The following is a 20,099-nucleotide window of genomic DNA, read 5'->3' on the forward strand; positions in this document are numbered from 1 at the left end:
CCCCCTCTCTCCCTCCCCCCCTCTCTCCCTCCCCCTCTCTCCCTCCCCCTCTCTCCCTCCCCCTCTCTCCCTCTCCCCCTCTCTCCCTCTCCCCCTCTCTCCCTCTCCCCCTCTCTCCCTCTCCCTCTCCCTCTCTCTCTCTCTCTGCAGCCTCCGCTGACGACGATGACGATGACGACGATGATGACATTGAGGTCTCTGCCTCTGTCTTCCTTAAGAAAGCAGAACCTGCTCCGGAGAGCAAGAAACTGGCCAAGAAACAGGAGGTCAGAGTTCAGCTTTAATAAATCTCCCCCCTCTGCCCACTCTGCGCAGCCTCTCCTCTCGACCGCCTCTGCTATTGTATCCCCCTCTCTCCGCCTGCTGTTCTCTCCCCTGCTCCCCCTCCTCTCTCTGTCCGCCAGCCCCTCTCTCTGTCCGCCAACCGCTCTCTCTCCTCTCGCTCCCCCACCTCTCTGTCCACCTGCCGCTCTCTCTCCCAGCTCTCCCACCTCTCTCTGTCCACCTGCCGCTCTCTCTCCCTGCTCCCCCTCCTCTCTCTGTCCGCCAGCCCCTCTCTCTGTCCGCCAGCCGCTCTCTCTCCTCTCGCTCCCCCTCCTCTCTGTCCGCCTGCCGCTCTCTCTCCCCTGCTCCCCCTCCTCTCTCTGTCCGCCAGCCGCTCTCTCTCCCCTGCTCCCCCTCCTCTCTCTGTCCACCTGCCGCTCTCTCTCCCTGCTGTCCCTCCTCTCTCTGTCCACCTGCCGCTCTCTCTCCCAGCTCTCCCACCTCTCTCTGTCCACCTGCCGCTCTCTCTCCCCTGCTCCCCCTCCTCTCTCTGTCCGCCAGCCGCTCTCTCTCCCTGCTCCCCCTCCTCTCTCTGTCCACCTGCCGCTCTCTCTCCCTGCTGTCCCTCCTCTCTCTGTCCACCTGCCGCTCTCTCTCCCTGCTGTCCCTCCTCTCTCTGTCCACCTGCCGCTCTCTCTCCAGCTCTCCCACCTCTCTCTGTCCACCTGCCGCTCTCTCTCCCCTGCTCCCCCTCCTCTCTCTGTCCGCAGCCGCTCTCTCTCCTCTCGCTCCCCCTCCTCTCTGTCCGCCTGCCGCTCTCTCTCCCCTGCTCCCCCTCCTCTCTCTGTCCACCTGCCGCTCTCTCTCCCCTGCTCCCCCTCCTCTCTCTGTCCACCTGCTGCTCTCTCTCCCCGCTCCCCCACCTCTCTCTGTCCACCTGCGCTCTCTCTCCTCTCGCTGCCCCTCCTCTCTCTGTCCACCTGCCGCTCTCCCTCCCCGCTCCCCCTCCTCTCTGTCGCCTGCCGCTCTCTCTCCCAGCTCTCCCACCTCTCTCTGTCCACCTGCCGCTCTCTCTCCCCTGCTCCCCCTCCTCTCTGTCCGCCTGCCGCTCTCTCTCCCCCGCCTCCCCCTCCTCTCTGTCCGCCTGCCGCTCTCTCTCCCCTGCTCCCCCTCCTCTCTCTGTCCACCTGCCGCTCTCTCTCCCCTGCTCCCCCTCCTCTCTCTGTCCACCTGCTGCTCTCTCTCCCTGCTCCCCCTCCTCTCTCTGTCCGCCAGCCGCTCTCTCTCCCTGCTCCCCCTCCTCTCTCTGTCCGCCAGCCGCTCTCTCTCCCCGCTCCCCCTCCTCTCTGTCCGCCTGCCGCTCTCTCTCCTCTCGCTCCCCCTCCTCTCTGTCCGCCTGCCGCTCTCTCTCCCCTGCTCCCCTCCTCTCTCTGTCCGCCAGCCGCTCTCTCTCCCCTGCTCCCCCTCCTCTCTCTGTCCACCTGCCGCTCTCTCTCCCTGCTGTCCCTCCTCTCTCTGTCCACCTGCCGCTCTCTCTCCCAGCTCTCCCACCTCTCTCTGTCCACCTGCCGCTCTCTCTCCCCTGCTCCCCCTCCTCTCTCTGTCCGCCAGCCGCTCTCTCTCCCCTGCTCCCCCTCCTCTCTCTGTCCACCTGCCGCTCTCTCTCCCTGCTGTCCCTCCTCTCTCTGTCCACCTGCCGCTCTCTCTCCCTGCTGTCCCTCCTCTCTCTGTCCACCTGCCGCTCTCTCTCCCAGCTCTCCCACCTCTCTCTGTCCACCTGCCGCTCTCTCTCCCCTGCTCCCCCTCCTCTCTCTGTCCGCCAGCCGCTCTCTCTCCTCTCGCTCCCCCTCCTCTCTGTCCGCCTGCCGCTCTCTCTTCCCTGCTCCCCCTCCTCTCTCTGTCCACCTGCCGCTCTCTCTCCCCTGCTCCCCTCCTCTCTCTGTCCACCTGCTGCTCTCTCTCCCCGCTCCCCCACCTCTCTCTGTCCACCTGCCGCTCTCTCTCCTCTCGCTGCCCCTCCTCTCTCTGTCCACCTGCCGCTCTCCCTCCCCGCTCCCCCTCCTCTCTGTCCGCCTGCCGCTCTCTCTCCCAGCTCTCCCACCTCTCTCTGTCCACCTGCCGCTCTCTCTCCCCTGCTCCCCCTCCTCTCTGTCCGCCTGCCGCTCTCTCTCCCCCGCTCCCCCTCCTCTCTGTCCGCCTGCCGCTCTCTCTCCCCTGCTCCCCCTCCTCTCTCTGTCCACCTGCCGCTCTCTCTCCCCTGCTCCCCCTCCTCTCTCTGTCCACCTGCTGCTCTCTCTCCCTGCTCCCCCTCCTCTCTCTGTCCGCCAGCCGCTCTCTCTCCCTGCTCCCCCTCCTCTCTCTGTCCGCCAGCCGCTCTCTCTCCCCGCTCCCCCTCCTCTCTGTCCGCCTGCCGCTCTCTCTCCTCTCGCTCCCCCTCCTCTCTGTCCGCCTGCCGCTCTCTCTCCCCTGCTCCCCCTCCTCTCTCTGTCCGCCAGCCGCTCTCTCTCCCCTGCTCCCCCTCCTCTCTCTGTCCACCTGCCGCTCTCTCTCCCTGCTGTCCCTCCTCTCTCTGTCCACCTGCCGCTCTCTCTCCCAGCTCTCCCACCTCTCTCTGTCCACCTGCCGCTCTCTCTCCCCTGCTCCCCCTCCTCTCTCTGTCCGCCAGCCGCTCTCTCTCCCCTGCTCCCCCTCCTCTCTCTGTCCACCTGCCGCTCTCTCTCCCTGCTGTCCCTCCTCTCTCTGTCCACCTGCCGCTCTCTCTCCCTGCTGTCCCTCCTCTCTCTGTCCACCTGCCGCTCTCTCTCCCCTGCTCCCCCTCCTCTCTCTGTCCACCTGCCGCTCTCTCTCCCCTGCTCCCCCTCCTCTCTCTGTCCACCTGCCGCTCTCTCTCCCCTGCTCCCCCTCCTCTCTCTGTCCGCCAGCCGCTCTCTCTCCCAGCTCTCCCACCTCTCTCTGTCCACCTGCCGCTCTCTCTCCCCTGCTCCCCCTCCTCTCTCTGTCCGCCAGCCGCTCTCTCTCCTCTCGCTCCCCCTCCTCTCTGTCCGCCTGCCGCTCTCTCTCCCCTGCTCCCCCTCCTCTCTCTGTCCACCTGCCGCTCTCTCTCCCCTGCTCCCCCTCCTCTCTCTGTCCACCTGCTGCTCTCTCTCCCCGCTCCCCCACCTCTCTCTGTCCACCTGCCGCTCTCTCTCCTCTCGCTGCCCCTCCTCTCTCTGTCCACCTGCCGCTCTCCCTCCCCGCTCCCCCTCCTCTCTGTCCGCCTGCCGCTCTCTCTCCCCTGCTCCCCCTCCTCTCTCTGTCCACCTGCCGCTCTCTCTCCCCGCTCCCCCTCCTCTCTCTGTCCACCTGCCGCTCTCTCTCCCCGCTCCCCCACCTCTCTCTGTCCACCTGCCACTCTCTCTCCTCTCGCTGCCCCTCCTCTCTCTGTCCACCTGCCGCTCTCCCTCCCCGCTCCCCCTCCTCTCTGTCCGCCTGCCGCTCTCTCTCCCAGCTCTCCCACCTCTCTCTGTCCACCTGCCGCTCTCTCTCCCCTGCTCCCCCTCCTCTCTGTCCGCCTGCCGCTCTCTCTCCCCCGCTCCCCCTCCTCTCTGTCCGCCTGCCGCTCTCTCTCCCCTGCTCCCCCTCCTCTCTCTGTCCACCTGCCGCTCTCTCTCCCCTGCTCCCCCTCCTCTCTCTGTCCACCTGCTGCTCTCTCTCCCTGCTCCCCCTCCTCTCTCTGTCCGCCAGCCGCTCTCTCTCCCTGCTCCCCCTCCTCTCTCTGTCCGCCAGCCGCTCTCTCTCCCCGCTCCCCCTCCTCTCTGTCCGCCTGCCGCTCTCTCTCCTCTCGCTCCCCCTCCTCTCTGTCCGCCTGCCGCTCTCTTTCCCTGCTGCCCCTCCTCTCTGTCCGCCTGCCGCTCTCTCTCCCCCGCCTCCCCCTCCTCTCTCTGTCCGCCAGCCGCTCTCTCTCCCCGCTCCCCCACCTCTCTCTGTCCACCTGCCGCTCTCTCTCCTCTCGCTCCCCCTCCTCTCTGTCCGCCTGCCGCTCTCTTTCCCTGCTGCCCCTCCTCTCTGTCCGCCTGCCGCTCTCTCTCCTCTCGCTCCCCCTCCTCTCTCTGTCCGCCAGCCGCTCTCTCTCCCCTGCTCCCCCTCCTCTCTCTGTCCGCCAGCCGCTCTCTCTCCCTGCTCCCCCTCCTCTCTCTGTCCGCCAGCCGCTCTCTCTCCCCTGCTCCCCCTCCTCTCTCTGTCCACCTGCCGCTCTCTCCCCTGCTCCCCCTCCTCTCTCTGTCCACCTGCCGCTCTCTCTCCCTGCTCCCCCTCCTCTCTCTGTCCACCTGCCGCTCTCTCTCCCCGCTCCCCCACCTCTCTCTGTCCGCCAGCCGCTCTCTCTCCCTGCTCCCCCTCCTCTCTCTGTCCGCCAGCCGCTCTCTCTCCCCGCTCCCCCACCTCTCTCTGTCCACCTGCCGCTCTCTCTCCTCTCGCTCCCCCTCCTCTCTGTCCGCCTGCCGCTCTCTTTCCCTGCTGCCCCTCCTCTCTGTCCGCCTGCCGCTCTCTCTCCCCCGCTCCCCCTCCTCTCTCTGTCCGCCAGCCGCTCTCTCTCCCCGCTCCCCCACCTCTCTCTGTCCACCTGCCGCTCTCTCTCCTCTCGCTCCCCCTCCTCTCTGTCCGCCTGCCGCTCTCTTTCCCTGCTGCCCCTCCTCTCTGTCCGCCTGCCGCTCTCTCTCCTCTCGCTCCCCCTCCTCTCTCTGTCCACCTGCCACTCTCTCTCCTCTCGCTGCCCCTCCTCTCTGTCCACCTGCCGCTCTCCCTCCCCGCTCCCCCACCTCTCTCTGTCCGCCAGCCGCTCTCTCTCTCCCCCGCTCCCTTTCCTCTCTCTGTCCACCTGCTGTTCTTTCTCCTCTCGCTCCCTCTCCTCTCTCTGTCCACCTGCTGTTCTTTCTCCTCTCGCTCCCTCTCCTCTCTCTGTCCACCTGCTGTTCTTTCTCCTCTCGCTCCCTCTCCTCTCTCTGTCCACCTGCCGCTCTCTCCCTGCTCCCCCTCCTCTCTGTCCGCCAGCCGCTCTCTCCTCTCGCTCCCCCTCCTCTCTCTGTCCACCTCCCGCTCTCTCTCAAACTCCTCACTGTCTGCCTGACACTCTCTCTCCTCACTCCCTCTCCCTCCCATCCTCCCTCCCTCCAACCTGCTCGCTCGCTCGCTCCCTCCCTCCCTCTCTCTCTCTCCTCCTCTGTTCCCACATCGGTGAGTCCCTGCTGCACTGTGCCCTGCCCTCACATGCTGTTCCTATCCACACCATCACAGGAGGAGGAAGATGAAGATGACGATGATGATGATGAGGATTGGGGAACACCCTCAGACGAATCTGATTCCGAATCTGACGATGATGACAGCAAATATACCTCCCTCGCCCATAAATTCCTGAAAAAGTAAGTGCTGAACACAGGGAAGGGTTCCGGGGGGGGGTTATATTATATACAGGGTAACAGATAGCTGGGAGAGAGTCACATCGAGGGGTACAGGGGGTTATATTATATAAGGGGTAACAGATAGCTGGGAGAGAGTCACATCGAGGGGTACAGGGGGGTTATATTATATACAGGGTAACAGATAGCTGGGAGAGAGTCACATCGAGGGGTACAGGGGGTTATATTATATACAGGGTAACAGATAGCTGGGAGAGAGTCACATCGAGGGGTACAGGGGGTTATATTATATACAGGGTAACAGATAGCTGGGAGAGAGTCACATCGAGGGGTACAGGGGATTTTATTATGTACAGGGTAACAGATATCTGGGAGAGAGTCACATCGAGGGGTACATAGGGTTAATTATATACAGGGTAACAGATAGCTGAGAGAGAGTCACATCGAGCGGTACGGGGGGTATATTATATACAGGGTAACAGATAGCTGGGAGAGAGTCACATTGAAGGGTACAGGGGGTTATATATACAGGGTAACAGCTGGGAGAGAGTCACGTCGAGGGGTACAGGGGGTTATATTATATACAGGGTAACAGATAGCTGGGAGAGAGTCACATCGAGGGGTACAGGGGGTTATATTATATACAGGGTAACAGATAGCTGGGAGAGAGTCACATCGAGGGGTACAGGGGGTTATATTATATACAGGGTAACAGATAGCTGGGAGAGAGTCACATCGAGGGGTACAGGGGGTTATATTATATACAGGGTAACAGATAGCTGGGAGAGAGTCACATCGAGGGGTACAGGGGGTTATATTATATACAGGGTAACAGATAGCTTGGAGAGAGTCACATCGAGGGGTACAGGGGATTATATTATATACAGGGTAACAGATAGCTGGGAGAGAGTCACATCGAGGGGTACAGGGGGTTATATTAATACAGGGTAACAGATAGCTGGGAGAGAGTCACATCGAGGGGTACAGGGGGTTATATTATATACAGGGTAACAGATAGCTGGGAGAGAGTCACATCGAGGGGTACAGGGGGTTATATTATATACAGGGTAACAGATAGCTGGGAGAGAGTCACATCGAGGGGTACAGGGGGTTATATTATATACAGGGTAACAGATAGCTGGCAGAGAGTCACATCGGGGGTACAAGGGGTTATATTTTATATAGGGTAACAGATAGCTGGGAGAGAGTCACATCGAGGGGTACAGGGGGTTATATTATGTACAGGGTAACAGATAGCTGGAAAGAGGCACATCGAGGGGTACAGGGGGTTATATTATATACAGGGTAACAGATAGCTGGGAGAGAGTCACATCGAGGGGTACAGGGGGTTATATTATATACAGGGTAACAGATAGCTGGGAGAGAGTCACATCGAGGGGTACAGGGGGTTATATTATATACAGGGTAACAGATAGCTGGGAGAGAGTCACATCGAGGGGTACAGGGGGTTATATTATATACAGGGTAACAGATAGCTGGGAGAGAGTCACATCGAGGGGTACAGGGGGTTATATTATATACAGGGTAACAGATAGCTGGGAGAGAGTCACATCGAGGGGTACAGGGGGTTATATTATATACAGGGTAACAGATAGCTGGGAGAGAGTCACATCGAGGGGTACAGGGGGTTATATTATATACAGGGTAACAGATAGCTGGGAGAGAGTCACATCGAGGGGTACAGAGGGTAATTTTATATACAGGGTAACAGAAGCTGGGAGATAGTCACATTGAGGGGTACAGGGGGTTATATTATATACAGGGTAACAGATAGCTGGGTGAGTCACATCGAGGGGTACAGGGGGTTATATTATATACAGGGTAACAGATAGCTGGGAGAGAGTCACATCGAGTGGTACAGGGGGTTATATTATATACAGGGTAACAGATAGCTGGGAGAGAGTCACATCGAGGGGTACAGGGGGTTATATTATATACAGGGTAACAGATAGCTGGGAGAGAGTCACATCGAGGGGTACAGGGGGTTATATTATATACAGGGTAACAGATAGCTGGGAGAGAGTCACATCGAGGGGTACAGGGGGTTATATTATATACAGGGTAACAGATAGCTGGGAGAGAGTCACATCGAGGGGTACAGGGGGTTATATTATACAGGGTAACAGATAGCTGGAGAGAGTCACATCGAGGGGTACAGGGGGTTATATTATATACAGGGTAACAGATAGCTGGGAGAGAGTCACATCGAGGGGTACAGGGGGTTATATTATATACAGGGTAACAGATAGCTGGGAGAGAGTCACATCGAGGGGTACAGTGGGTTATATTATATACAGGGTAACAGATAGCTGGGAGAGAGTCACATCGAGGGGTACAGGGGGTTATATTATATACAGGGTAACAGATAGCTGGGAGAGAGTCACATCGAGGGGTACAGGGGGTTATATTATATACAGGGTAACAGATAGCTGGGAGAGAGTCACATCGAGGGGTACAGGGGGTTATATTATATACAGGGTAACAGATAGCTGGGAGAGAGTCACATCGAGGGGTACAGGGGGTTATATTATATACAGGGTAACAGATAGCTGGGAGAGAGTCACATCGAGGGGTACAGGGGGTTATATTATATACAGGGTAACAGATAGCTGGGAGAGAGTCACATCGAGGGGTACAGGGGGTTATATTATATACAGGGTAACAGATAGCTGGGAGAGAGACACATCGAGGGGTACAGGGGGTTATATTATATACAGGGTAACAGATAGCTGGGAGAGAGTCACATCGAGGGGTACAGGGGGTTATATTATATACAGGGTAACAGATAGCTGGGAGAGAGTCACATCGAGGGGTACAGGGGGTTATATTATATACAGGGTAATAGATAGCGGGGAGAGAGTCACATCGAGGGGTACAGGGGTTATATTATGTACAGGGTAACAGATTGCTGGGAGAGCGACACATCGGGGGGTACAGAGTGTTATATTATATACAGGGTAACAGATAGCTGGGAGAGAGTCACATCGAGGGGTACAGGGGTTATATTATATACAGGGTAACAGATAGCTGGGAGAGAGTCACATCGAGGGGTACAGGGGGTTATATTATATACAGGGTAACAGATAGCTGGGAGAGAGTCACATCGAGGGGTACAGGGGGTTATATTATATACAGGGTAACAGATAGCTGGGAGAGAGTCACATCGAGGGGTACAGGGGGTTATATTATATACAGGGTAACAGATAGCTGGGAGAGAGTCACATCGAGGGGTACAGGGGGTTATATTATATACAGGGTAACAGATAGCTGGGAGAGAGTCACATCGAGGGGTACAGGGGGTTATATTATATACAGGGTAACAGATAGCTGGGAGAGAGTCACATCGAGGGGTACAGGGGTTATATTATATACAGGGTAACAGATAGCTGGGAGAGAGTCACATCGAGGGGTACAGGGGGTTATATTATATACAGGGTAACAGATAGCTGGGAGAGAGTCACATCGAGGGGTACAGGGGGTTATATTATATACAGGGTAACAGATAGCTGGGAGAGAGTCACATCGAGGGGTACAGGGGGTTATATTATATACAGGGTAACAGATAGCTGGGAGAGAGTCACATCGAGGGGTACAGGGGGTTATATTATATACAGGGTAACAGATAGCTGGGAGAGAGTCACATCGAGGGGTACAGGGGGTTATATTATATACAGGGTAACAGATAGCTGGGAGAGAGTCACATCGAGGGGTACAGGGGGTTATATTATATACAGGGTAACAGATAGCTGGGAGAGAGTCACATCGAGGGGTACAGGGGGTTATATTATATACAGGGTAACAGATAGCTGGGAGAGAGTCACATCGAGGGGTACAGGGGGTTATATTATATACAGGGTAACAGATAGCTGGGAGAGAGTCACATCGAGGGGTACAGGGGGTTATATTATATACAGGGTAACAGATAGCTGGGAGAGAGTCACATCGAGGGGTACAGGGGGTTATATTATATACAGGGTAACAGATAGCTGGGAGAGAGTCACATCGAGGGGTACAGGGGGTTATATTATATACAGGGTAACAGATAGCTGGGAGAGAGTCACATCGAGGGGTACAGGGGGTTATATTATATACAGGGTAACAGATAGCTGGGAGAGAGTCACATCGAGGGGTACAGGGGGTTATATTATATACAGGGTAACAGATAGCTGGGAGAGAGTCACATCGAGGGGTACAGGGGGTTATATTATATACAGGGTAACAGATAGCTGGGAGAGAGTCACATCGAGGGGTACAGGGGGTTATATTTTATACAGGGTAACAGATAGCTGGGAGAGAGTCACATCGAGGGGTACAGGGGGTTATATTATATACAGGGTAACAGATAGCTGGGAGAGAGTCACATCGAGGGGTACAGGGGGTTATATTATATACAGGGTAACTGATAGCTGGGAGAGAGTCACATCGAGGGGTACAGGGGGTTATATTATATACAGGGTAACAGATAGCTGGGAGAGAGTCACATCGAGGGGTACAGGGGGTTATATTATATACAGGGTAACAGATAGCTGGGAGAGAGTCACATCGAGGGGTACAGGGGGTTATATTATATACAGGGTAACAGATAGCTGGGAGAGAGTCACATCGAGGGGTACAGGGGGTTATATTATATACAGGGTAACAGATAGCTGGGAGAGAGTCACATCGAGGGGTACAGGGGGTTATATTATATACAGGGTAACAGATAGCTGGGAGAGAGTCACATCGAGGGGTACAGGGGGTTATATTATATACAGGGTAACAGATAGCTGGGAGAGAGTCACATCGAGGGGTACAGGGGGTTATATTATATACAGGGTAACAGATAGCTGGGAGAGAGTCACATCGAGGGGTACAGGGGGTTATATTATATACAGGGTAACAGATAGCTGGGAGAGAGTCACATCGAGGGGTACAGGGGGTTATATTATATACAGGGTAACAGATAGCTGGGAGAGAGTCACATCGAGGGGTACAGGGGGTTATATTATATACAGGGTAACAGATAGCTGGGAGAGAGTCACATCGAGGGGTACAGGGGGTTATATTATATACAGGGTAACAGATAGCTGGGAGAGAGTCACATCGAGGGGTACAGGGGGTTATATTATATACAGGGTAACAGATAGCTGGGAGAGAGTCACATCGAGGGGTACAGGGGGTTATATTATATACAGGGTAACAGATAGCTGGGAGAGAGTCACATCGAGGGGTACAGGGGGTTATATTATATACAGGGTAACAGATAGCTGGGAGAGAGTCACATCGAGGGGTACAGGGGGTTATATTATATACAGGGTAACAGATAGCTGGGAGAGAGTCACATCGAGGGGTACAGGGGGTTATATTATATACAGGGTAACAGATAGCTGGGAGAGAGTCACATCGAGGGGTACAGGGGGTTATATTATATACAGGGTAACAGATAGCTGGGAGAGAGTCACATCGAGGGTACAGGGGGTTATATTATATACAGGGTAACAGATAGCTGGGAGAGAGTCACATCGAGGGGTACAGGGGTTATATTATATACAGGGTAACAGATAGCTGGGAGAGAGTCACATCGAGGGGTACAGGGGGTTATATTATATACAGGGTAACAGATAGCTGGGAGAGAGTCACATCGAGGGGTACAGGGGGTTATATTATATACAGGGTAACAGATAGCTGGGAGAGAGTCACATCGAGGGGTACAGGGGGTTATATTATATACAGGGTAACAGATAGCTGGGAGAGAGTCACATCGAGGGGTACAGGGGGTTATATTATATACAGGGTAACAGATAGCTGGGAGAGAGTCACATCGAGGGGTACAGGGGGTTATATTATATACAGGGTAACAGATAGCTGGGAGAGAGTCACATCGAGGGGTACAGGGGGTTATATTATATACAGGGTAACAGATAGCTGGGAGAGAGTCACATCGAGGGGTACAGGGGGTTATATTATATACAGGGTAACAGATAGCTGGGAGAGAGTCACATCGAGGGGTACAGGGGGTTATATTATATACAGGGTAACAGATAGCTGGGAGAGAGTCACATCGAGGGGTACAGGGGGTTATATTATATACAGGGTAACAGATAGCTGGGAGAGAGTCACATCGAGGGGTACAGGGGGTTATATTATATACAGGGTAACAGATAGCTGGGAGAGAGTCACATCGAGGGGTACAGGGGGTTATATTATATACAGGGTAACAGATAGCTGGGAGAGAGTCACATCGAGGGGTACAGGGGGTTATATTATATACAGGGTAACAGATAGCTGGGAGAGAGTCACATCGAGGGGTACAGGGGGTTATATTATATACAGGGTAACAGATAGCTGGGAGAGAGTCACATCGAGGGGTACAGGGGGTTATATTATATACAGGGTAACAGATAGCTGGGAGAGAGTCACATCGAGGGGTACAGGGGGTTATATTATATACAGGGTAACAGATAGCTGGGAGAGAGTCACATCGAGGGGTACAGGGGGTTATATTATATACAGGGTAACAGATAGCTGGGAGAGAGTCACATCGAGGGGTACAGGGGGTTATATTATATACAGGGTAACAGATAGCTGGGAGAGAGTCACATCGAGGGGTACAGGGGGTTATATTATATACAGGGTAACAGATAGCTGGGAGAGAGTCACATCGAGGGGTACAGGGGGTTATATTATATACAGGGTAACAGATAGCTGGGAGAGAGTCACATCGAGGGGTACAGGGGGTTATATTATATACAGGGTAACAGATAGCTGGGAGAGAGTCACATCGAGGGGTACAGGGGGTTATATTATATACAGGGTAACAGATAGCTGGGAGAGAGTCACATCGAGGGGTACAGGGGGTTATATTATATACAGGGTAACAGATAGCTGGGAGAGAGTCACATCGAGGGGTACAGGGGGTTATATTATATACAGGGTAACAGATAGCTGGGAGAGAGTCACATCGAGGGGTACAGGGGGTTATATTATATACAGGGTAACAGATAGCTGGGAGAGAGTCACATCGAGGGGTACAGGGGGTTATATTATATACAGGGTAACAGATAGCTGGGAGAGAGTCACATCGAGGGGTACAGGGGGTTATATTATATACAGGGTAACAGATAGCTGGGAGAGAGTCACATCGAGGGGTACAGGGGGTTATATTATATACAGGGTAACAGATAGCTGGGAGAGAGTCACATCGAGGGGTACAGGGGTTATATTATATACAGGGTAACAGATAGCTGGGAGAGAGTCACATCGAGGGGTACAGGGGGTTATATTATATACAGGGTAACAGATAGCTGGGAGAGAGTCACATCGAGGGGTACAGGGGGTTATATTATATACAGGGTAACAGATAGCTGGGAGAGTCACATCGAGGGGTACAGGGGGTTATATTATATACAGGGTAACAGATAGCTGGGAGAGAGTCACATCGAGGGGTACAGGGGGTTATATTATATACAGGGTAACAGATAGCTGGGAGAGAGTCACATCGAGGGGTACAGGGGGTTATATTATATACAGGGTAACAGATAGCTGGGAGAGAGTCACATCGAGGGGTACAGGGGGTTATATTATATACAGGGTAACAGATAGCTGGGAGAGAGTCACATCGAGGGGTACAGGGGGTTATATTATATACAGGGTAACAGATAGCTGGGAGAGAGTCACATCGAGGGGTACAGGGGGTTATATTATATACAGGGTAACAGATAGCTGGGAGAGAGTCACATCGAGGGGTACAGGGGGTTATATTATATACAGGGTAACAGATAGCTGGGAGAGAGTCACATCGAGGGGTACAGGGGGTTATATTATATACAGGGTAACAGATAGCTGGAGAGAGAGTCACATCGAGGGGTACAGGGGGTTATATTTTATATAGGGTAACAGATCGCTGGGAGAGTCACATCGAGGGGTACAGGGGGTTATATTATGTACAGGGTAACAGATAGCTGGAAAGAGGCACATCGAGGGGTACAGGGGGTTATATTATATACAGGGTAACAGATAGCTGGGAGAGAGTCACATCGAGGGGTACAGGGGGTTATATTATATACAGGGTAACAGATAGCTGGGAGAGAGTCACATCGAGGGGTACAGGGGGGTATATTATATACAGGGTAACAGATAGCTGGGAGAGAGTCACATCGAGGGGTACAGGGGGTTATATTATATACAGGGTAACAGATAGCTGGGAGAGAGTCACATCGAGGGGTACAGGGGTTATATTATATACAGGGTAACAGATAGCTGGGAGAGAGTCACATCGAGGGGTACAGGGGTTATATTATATACAGGGTAACAGATAGCTGGGAGAGAGTCACATCGAGGGGTACAGGGGGTTATATTATATACAGGGTAACAGATAGCTGGGAGAGAGTCACATCGAGGGGTACAGGGGGTTATATTATATACAGGGTAACAGATAGCTGGGAGAGAGTCACATCGAGGGGTACAGGGGGTTATATTATATACAGGGTAACAGATAGCTGGGAGAGAGTCACATCGAGGGGTACAGGGGGTTATATTATATACAGGGTAACAGATAGCTGGGAGAGAGTCACATCGAGGGGTACAGGGGGTTATATTATATACAGGGTAACAGATAGCTGGGAGAGAGTCACATCGAGGGGTACAGGGGGTTATATTATATACAGGGTAACAGATAGCTGGGAGAGAGTCACATCGAGGGGTACAGGGGGTTATATTATATACAGGGTAACAGATAGCTGGGAGAGAGTCACATCGAGGGGTACAGGGGGTTATATTATATACAGGGTAACAGATAGCTGGGAGAGAGTCACATCGAGGGGTACAGGGGGTTATATTATATACAGGGTAACAGATAGCTGGGAGAGAGTCACATCGAGGGGTACAGGGGGTTATATTATATACAGGGTAACAGATAGCTGGGAGAGAGTCACATCGAGGGGTACAGGGGGTTATATTATATACAGGGTAACAGATAGCTGGGAGAGAGTCACATCGAGGGGTACAGGGGGTTATATTATATACAGGGTAACAGATAGCTGGGAGAGAGTCACATCGAGGGGTACAGGGGGTTATATTATATACAGGGTAACAGATAGCTGGGAGAGAGTCACATCGAGGGGTACAGGGGGTTATATTATATACAGGGTAACAGATAGCTGGGAGAGAGTCACATCGAGGGGTACAGGGGGTTATATTATATACAGGGTAACAGATAGCTGGGAGAGAGTCACATCGAGGGGTACAGGGGGTTATATTATATACAGGGTAACAGATAGCTGGGAGAGAGTCACATCGAGGGGTACAGGGGGTTATATTATATACAGGGTAACAGATAGCTGGGAGAGAGTCACATCGAGGGGTACAGGGGGTTATATTATATACAGGGTAACAGATAGCTGGGAGAGAGTCACATCGAGGGGTACAGGGGGTTATATTATATACAGGGTAACAGATAGCTGGGAGAGAGTCACATCGAGGGGTACAGGGGGTTATATTATATACAGGGTAACAGATAGCTGGGAGAGAGTCACATCGAGGGGTACAGGGGGTTATATTATATACAGGGTAACAGATAGCTGGGAGAGAGTCACATCGAGGGGTACAGGGGGTTATATTATATACAGGGTAACAGATAGCTGGGCGAGCGTCACATCGAGGGGTACAGGGGGTTATATTATATACAGGGTAACAGATAGCTGGGAGAGAGTCACATCGAGGGGTACAGGGGGTTATATTATATACAGGGTAACAGATAGCTGGGAGAGAGACACATCGAGGGGTACAGGGGGTTATATTATATACAGGGTAACAGATAGCTGGGAGAGAGTCACATCGAGTGGTACAGGGGGTTATATTATATACAGGGTAACAGATAGCTGGGAGAGAGTCACATCGAGGGGTACAGGGGGTTATATTATATACAGGGTAACAGATAGCTGGGAGAGAGTCACATCGAGGGGTACAGGGGGTTATATTATATACAGGGTAACAGATAGCTGGGAGAGAGTCACATCGAGGGGTACAGGGGGTTATATTATATACAGGGTAACAGATAGCTGGGAGAGAGTCACATCGAGGGGTACAGGGGTTATATTATATACAGGGTAACAGATAGCTGGGAGAGAGACACATCGAGGGGTACAGGGGGTTATATTATATACAGGGTAACAGATAGCTGGGAGAGAGTCACATCGAGGGGTACAGGGGGTTATATTATATACAGGGTAACAGATAGCTGGGAGAGAGTCACATGGAGGGGTACAGGGCGTTATATTATATACAGGGTAACAGATAGCTGGGAGGGTGTCACATCGAGGGGCACAGGGGGTTATATTATATGCAGGGTAACAGATAGTTGGGAGAGAGTAACATCGAGGGGTACAGGGGGTTATATTATATACAGGGTAACAGATAGCTGGGAGAGTCACATCGAGGGGTACAGGGGGTTATATTATATACAGGGTAACAGATAGCTGGAGAGAGTCACATCGAGGGGTACAGGGGGTTATATTATATACAGGGTAACAGATAGCTGGGAGAGTCACATCGAGGTGTACAGGGGGTTATATTATATACAGGGTAACAGATAGCTGGGAGAGTCACATCGAGGGGTACAGGGGGTTATATTATATACAGGGTAACAGATAGCTGGGAGAGAGTCACATCGAGGGGTACAGGGGGTTATATTATATACAGGGTAACAGATAGCTGGGAGAGAGTCACATCGAGGGGTTCAGGGGGGTATATTATATACAGGGTAACAGATAGCTGGGCGAGCGTCACATCGAGGGGTACAGGGGGTTATATTATATACAGGGTAACAGATAGCTGGGAGAGAGTCACATCGAGGGGTACAGGGGTTTATATTATATACAGGGTAACAGATAGCTGGGAGAGAGTCACATCGAGGGGTACAGGGGGTTATATACAGGGTAACAGATAGCTGGGAGAGTCACATCGAGCGGTACAGGGGGTTTTATTATATACAGGGTAACAGATAGCTGGGAGAGAGTCACATCGAGGGGTTAAGGGGGTATATTATATACAGGGTAACAGATAGCTGGGAGAGAGTCACATCGAGGGGTACAGTGGGTTATATTATATACAGGGTAACAGATAGCTGGGAGAGAGTCACATCGAGGGGTACAGTGGGTTATATTATATACAGGGTAACAGATAGCTGGGAGAGAGTCACATCGAGGGGTACAGGGGGTTACATTATATACAGGGTAACAGATAGCTGGGAGAGTCACATCGAGGGGTACCGTGGGTTATATTTACAGGGTAACAGATAGCTGGGAGAGTCACATCGAGGGGTACAGTGGGTTATATTATATACAGGGCAATAGATAGCTGGGAGAGTCACATCGAGGGGTACAGGGGGTTATATTATATACAGGGTAACAGATAGCTGGGAGAGACTCACATCGAGGGGTACAGGGCGTTATATACAGGGTAACAGATAGCTGGGAGAGAGTCACATCGAGGGGTACAGGGGGTTATATTATATACAGGGTAACAGATAGCTGGGAGAGAAACACATCGAGGGGTACAGGGGGGGTATATTATATACAGGGTAACAGATAGCTGGGAGAGAGTCACATCGAGGGGTACAGGGGGTTATATTATATACAGGGTAACAGATAGCTGGGAGAGAGTCACATCGAGGGGTACAGGGGGTTATATTATATACAGGGTAACAGATAGCTGGGAGAGAGTCACATCGAGGGGTACAGGGGGTTATATTATATACAGGGTAACAGATAGCTGGGAGAGAGTCACATCGAGGGGTACAGGGGGTTATATACAGGGTAACAGATAGCTGGGAGAGTCACATCGAGCGGTACAGGGGGTTATATTATATACAGGGTAACAGATAGCTGGGAGAGTCACATCGAGGGGTACAGTGGGTTATATTATATACAGGGTAACAGATAGCTGCGAGAGAGTCACATCGAGGGGTACAGTGGGTTATATTATATACAGGGTAACAGATAGCTGGGAGAGAGTCACATTGAGGGGTACAGTGGGTTATATTATATACAGGGTAACAGATAGCTGGGAGAGAGTCTCATCGAGGGGTACAGGGGGTTATATTATGTACAGGGTAACAGATAGCTGGGAGAGAGTCACATCGAGGGGTTCAGGGGGGGTTATTATATACAGGGTAACAGATAGCTGGGAGAGAGTCTCATCGAGGGGTTCAGGGGGGTTATATTATATACAGGGTAACAGATAGCTGGGAGAGAGTCTCATCGAGGGGTACAGGGGGTTATATTATATACAGGGTAACAGATAGCTGGGAGAGAGTCACATCGAGGGGTACAGGGGGTTATATTATATACAGGGTAACAGATAGCTGGGAGAGTCACATCGAGGGGTACAGGGAGTTATATTATATACAGGGTAACAGATAGCTGGGAGAGAGTCACATCGAGGGGTACAGGGGGTTATATTATATACAGGGTAACAGATAGCTGGGAGAGAGTCACATCGAGGGGTACAGGGGGTTATATACAGGGTAACAGATAGCTGGGAGAGTCACATCGAGCGGTACAGGGGGTTATATTATGTACAGGGTAACAGATAACTGGGAGAGAGTCACATCGAGGGGTACAGGGGGTTATATTATATACAGGGTAACAGATAGCTGGGAGAGAGTCACATCGAGGGGTACAGGGGGTTATATTATATACAGGGTAACAGATAGCTGGGAGAGAGTCACATCGAGGGGTACAGGGGGTTATATTATATACAGGGTAACAGATAGCTGGGAGAGAGTCACATCGAGGGGTACAGGGGGTTATATTATATACAGGGTAACAGATAGCTGGGAGAGAGTCACATCGAGGGGTACAGGGGGTTATATTATATACAGGGTAACAGATAGCTGGGAGAGAGTCACATCGAGGGGTACAGGGGGTTATATACAGGGTAACAGATAGCTGGGAGAGTCACATCGAGCGGTACAGGGGGTTATATTATATACAGGGTAACAGATAGCTGGGAGAGTCACATCGAGGGGTACAGTGGGTTATATTATATACAGGGTAACAGATAGCTGCGAGAGAGTCACATCGAGGGGTACAGTGGGTTATATTATATACAGGGTAACAGATAGCTGGGAGAGTCACATCGAGGGGTACAGTGGGTTATCGAGGGGTACAGGGGGTTACATTATGTACAGGGTAACAGATAACTGGGAGAGTCACATCGAGGGGTACAGTGGGTTATATTATGTACAGGGTAACAGCTGGGAGAGAGTCACATCGAGGGGTACAGGGGGTTATATTATATACAGGGTAACAGATAGCTGGGAGAGAGTCACATCGAGGGGTACAGGGGGTTATATTATATACAGGGTAACAGATAGCTGGGAGAGAGTCACATCGAGGGGTACAGGGGGGTATATTATATACAGGGTAACAGATAGCTGGGAGAGAGTCACATCGAGGGGTACAAGGGGGTATATTATATACAGGGTAACAGATAGCCGGGAGAGAGTCACATCGAGGGGTACAGGGGGTTATATTATGTACAGGTTAACAGATAGCTGGGAGAGTCACATCGAGGGGTACAGGGGGTTATATTATGTACAGGGTAACAGATAGCTGGGAGAGTCACATCGAGGGGTACAGGGGGTTATATTATATACAGGGTAACAGCTGGGAGAGTCACATCGAGGGGTACAGTGGGTTATATTATATACAGGGTAACAGATAGCTGGGAGAGTCACATCGAGGGGTACAGGGGTGTATATTATATACAGGGTAACAGATAGCTGGGAGAAAGTCACATCGAGGGGTACAGGGGTTTATATTATATACAGGGTAACAGATAGCTGGGAGAGAGTCACATCGAGGGGTTCAGGGGGGTATATTATATACAGGGTAACAGATAGCTGGGAGAGAGTCACATCGAGGGGTACGGGAGTTATATTATATACAGGGTAACAGATAGCTGGGAGAGAGTCACATCGAGGGGTACAGGGGTTTATATTATATACAGGGTAACAGATAGCTGGGAGAGAGTCACATCGAGGGGTACAGGGGGTTATATACAGGGTAACAGATAGCTGGGAGAGTCACATCGAGCGGTACAGGGGGTTTTATTATATACAGGGTAACAGATAGCTGGGAGAGAGTCACATCGAGGGGTTCAGGGGGGTATATTATATACAGGGTAACAGATAGCTGGGAGAGAGTCACATCGAGGGGTACAGGGGGTTATATTATATACAGGGTAACAGATAGCTGGGAGAGAGTCACATCGAGGGGTACAGGGGGTTACATCATATACAGGGTAACAGATAGCTGGGAGAGTCACATCGAGGGGTACCGTGGGTTATATTTACAGGGTAACAGATAGCTGGGAGAGTCACATCGAGGGGTACAGGGGGTTATATTATATACAGGGCAATAGATAGCTGGGAGAGTCACA

The 20,099-nt window shown here is 52.3% G+C and overlaps 1 protein-coding gene across 1 annotated transcript in view; it reads left to right on the plus strand.

The window, feature by feature from the left end:
* Positions 1 to 143: 143 nt before the first annotated feature.
* The window catches only part of eif3c (eukaryotic translation initiation factor 3, subunit C), a gene marked incomplete at both ends in the record, with an annotated part of 47,241 nt that continues 27,285 nt past the window's right edge, over positions 144 to 20,099 (plus strand). Inside the window, 2 exons of the mRNA XM_041180110.1 lie at positions 144 to 266; positions 5,536 to 5,660. Of these exons, the coding sequence (XP_041036044.1) occupies positions 144 to 266; positions 5,536 to 5,660 (248 nt within the window). The remainder of the gene's footprint in view (positions 267 to 5,535; positions 5,661 to 20,099) is intronic.

Source organism: Carcharodon carcharias, chromosome 40 (assembly GCF_017639515.1).
Source record: "Carcharodon carcharias isolate sCarCar2 chromosome 40, sCarCar2.pri, whole genome shotgun sequence".
NCBI classification, from domain to species: Eukaryota; Metazoa; Chordata; class Chondrichthyes; order Lamniformes; family Lamnidae; genus Carcharodon; species Carcharodon carcharias.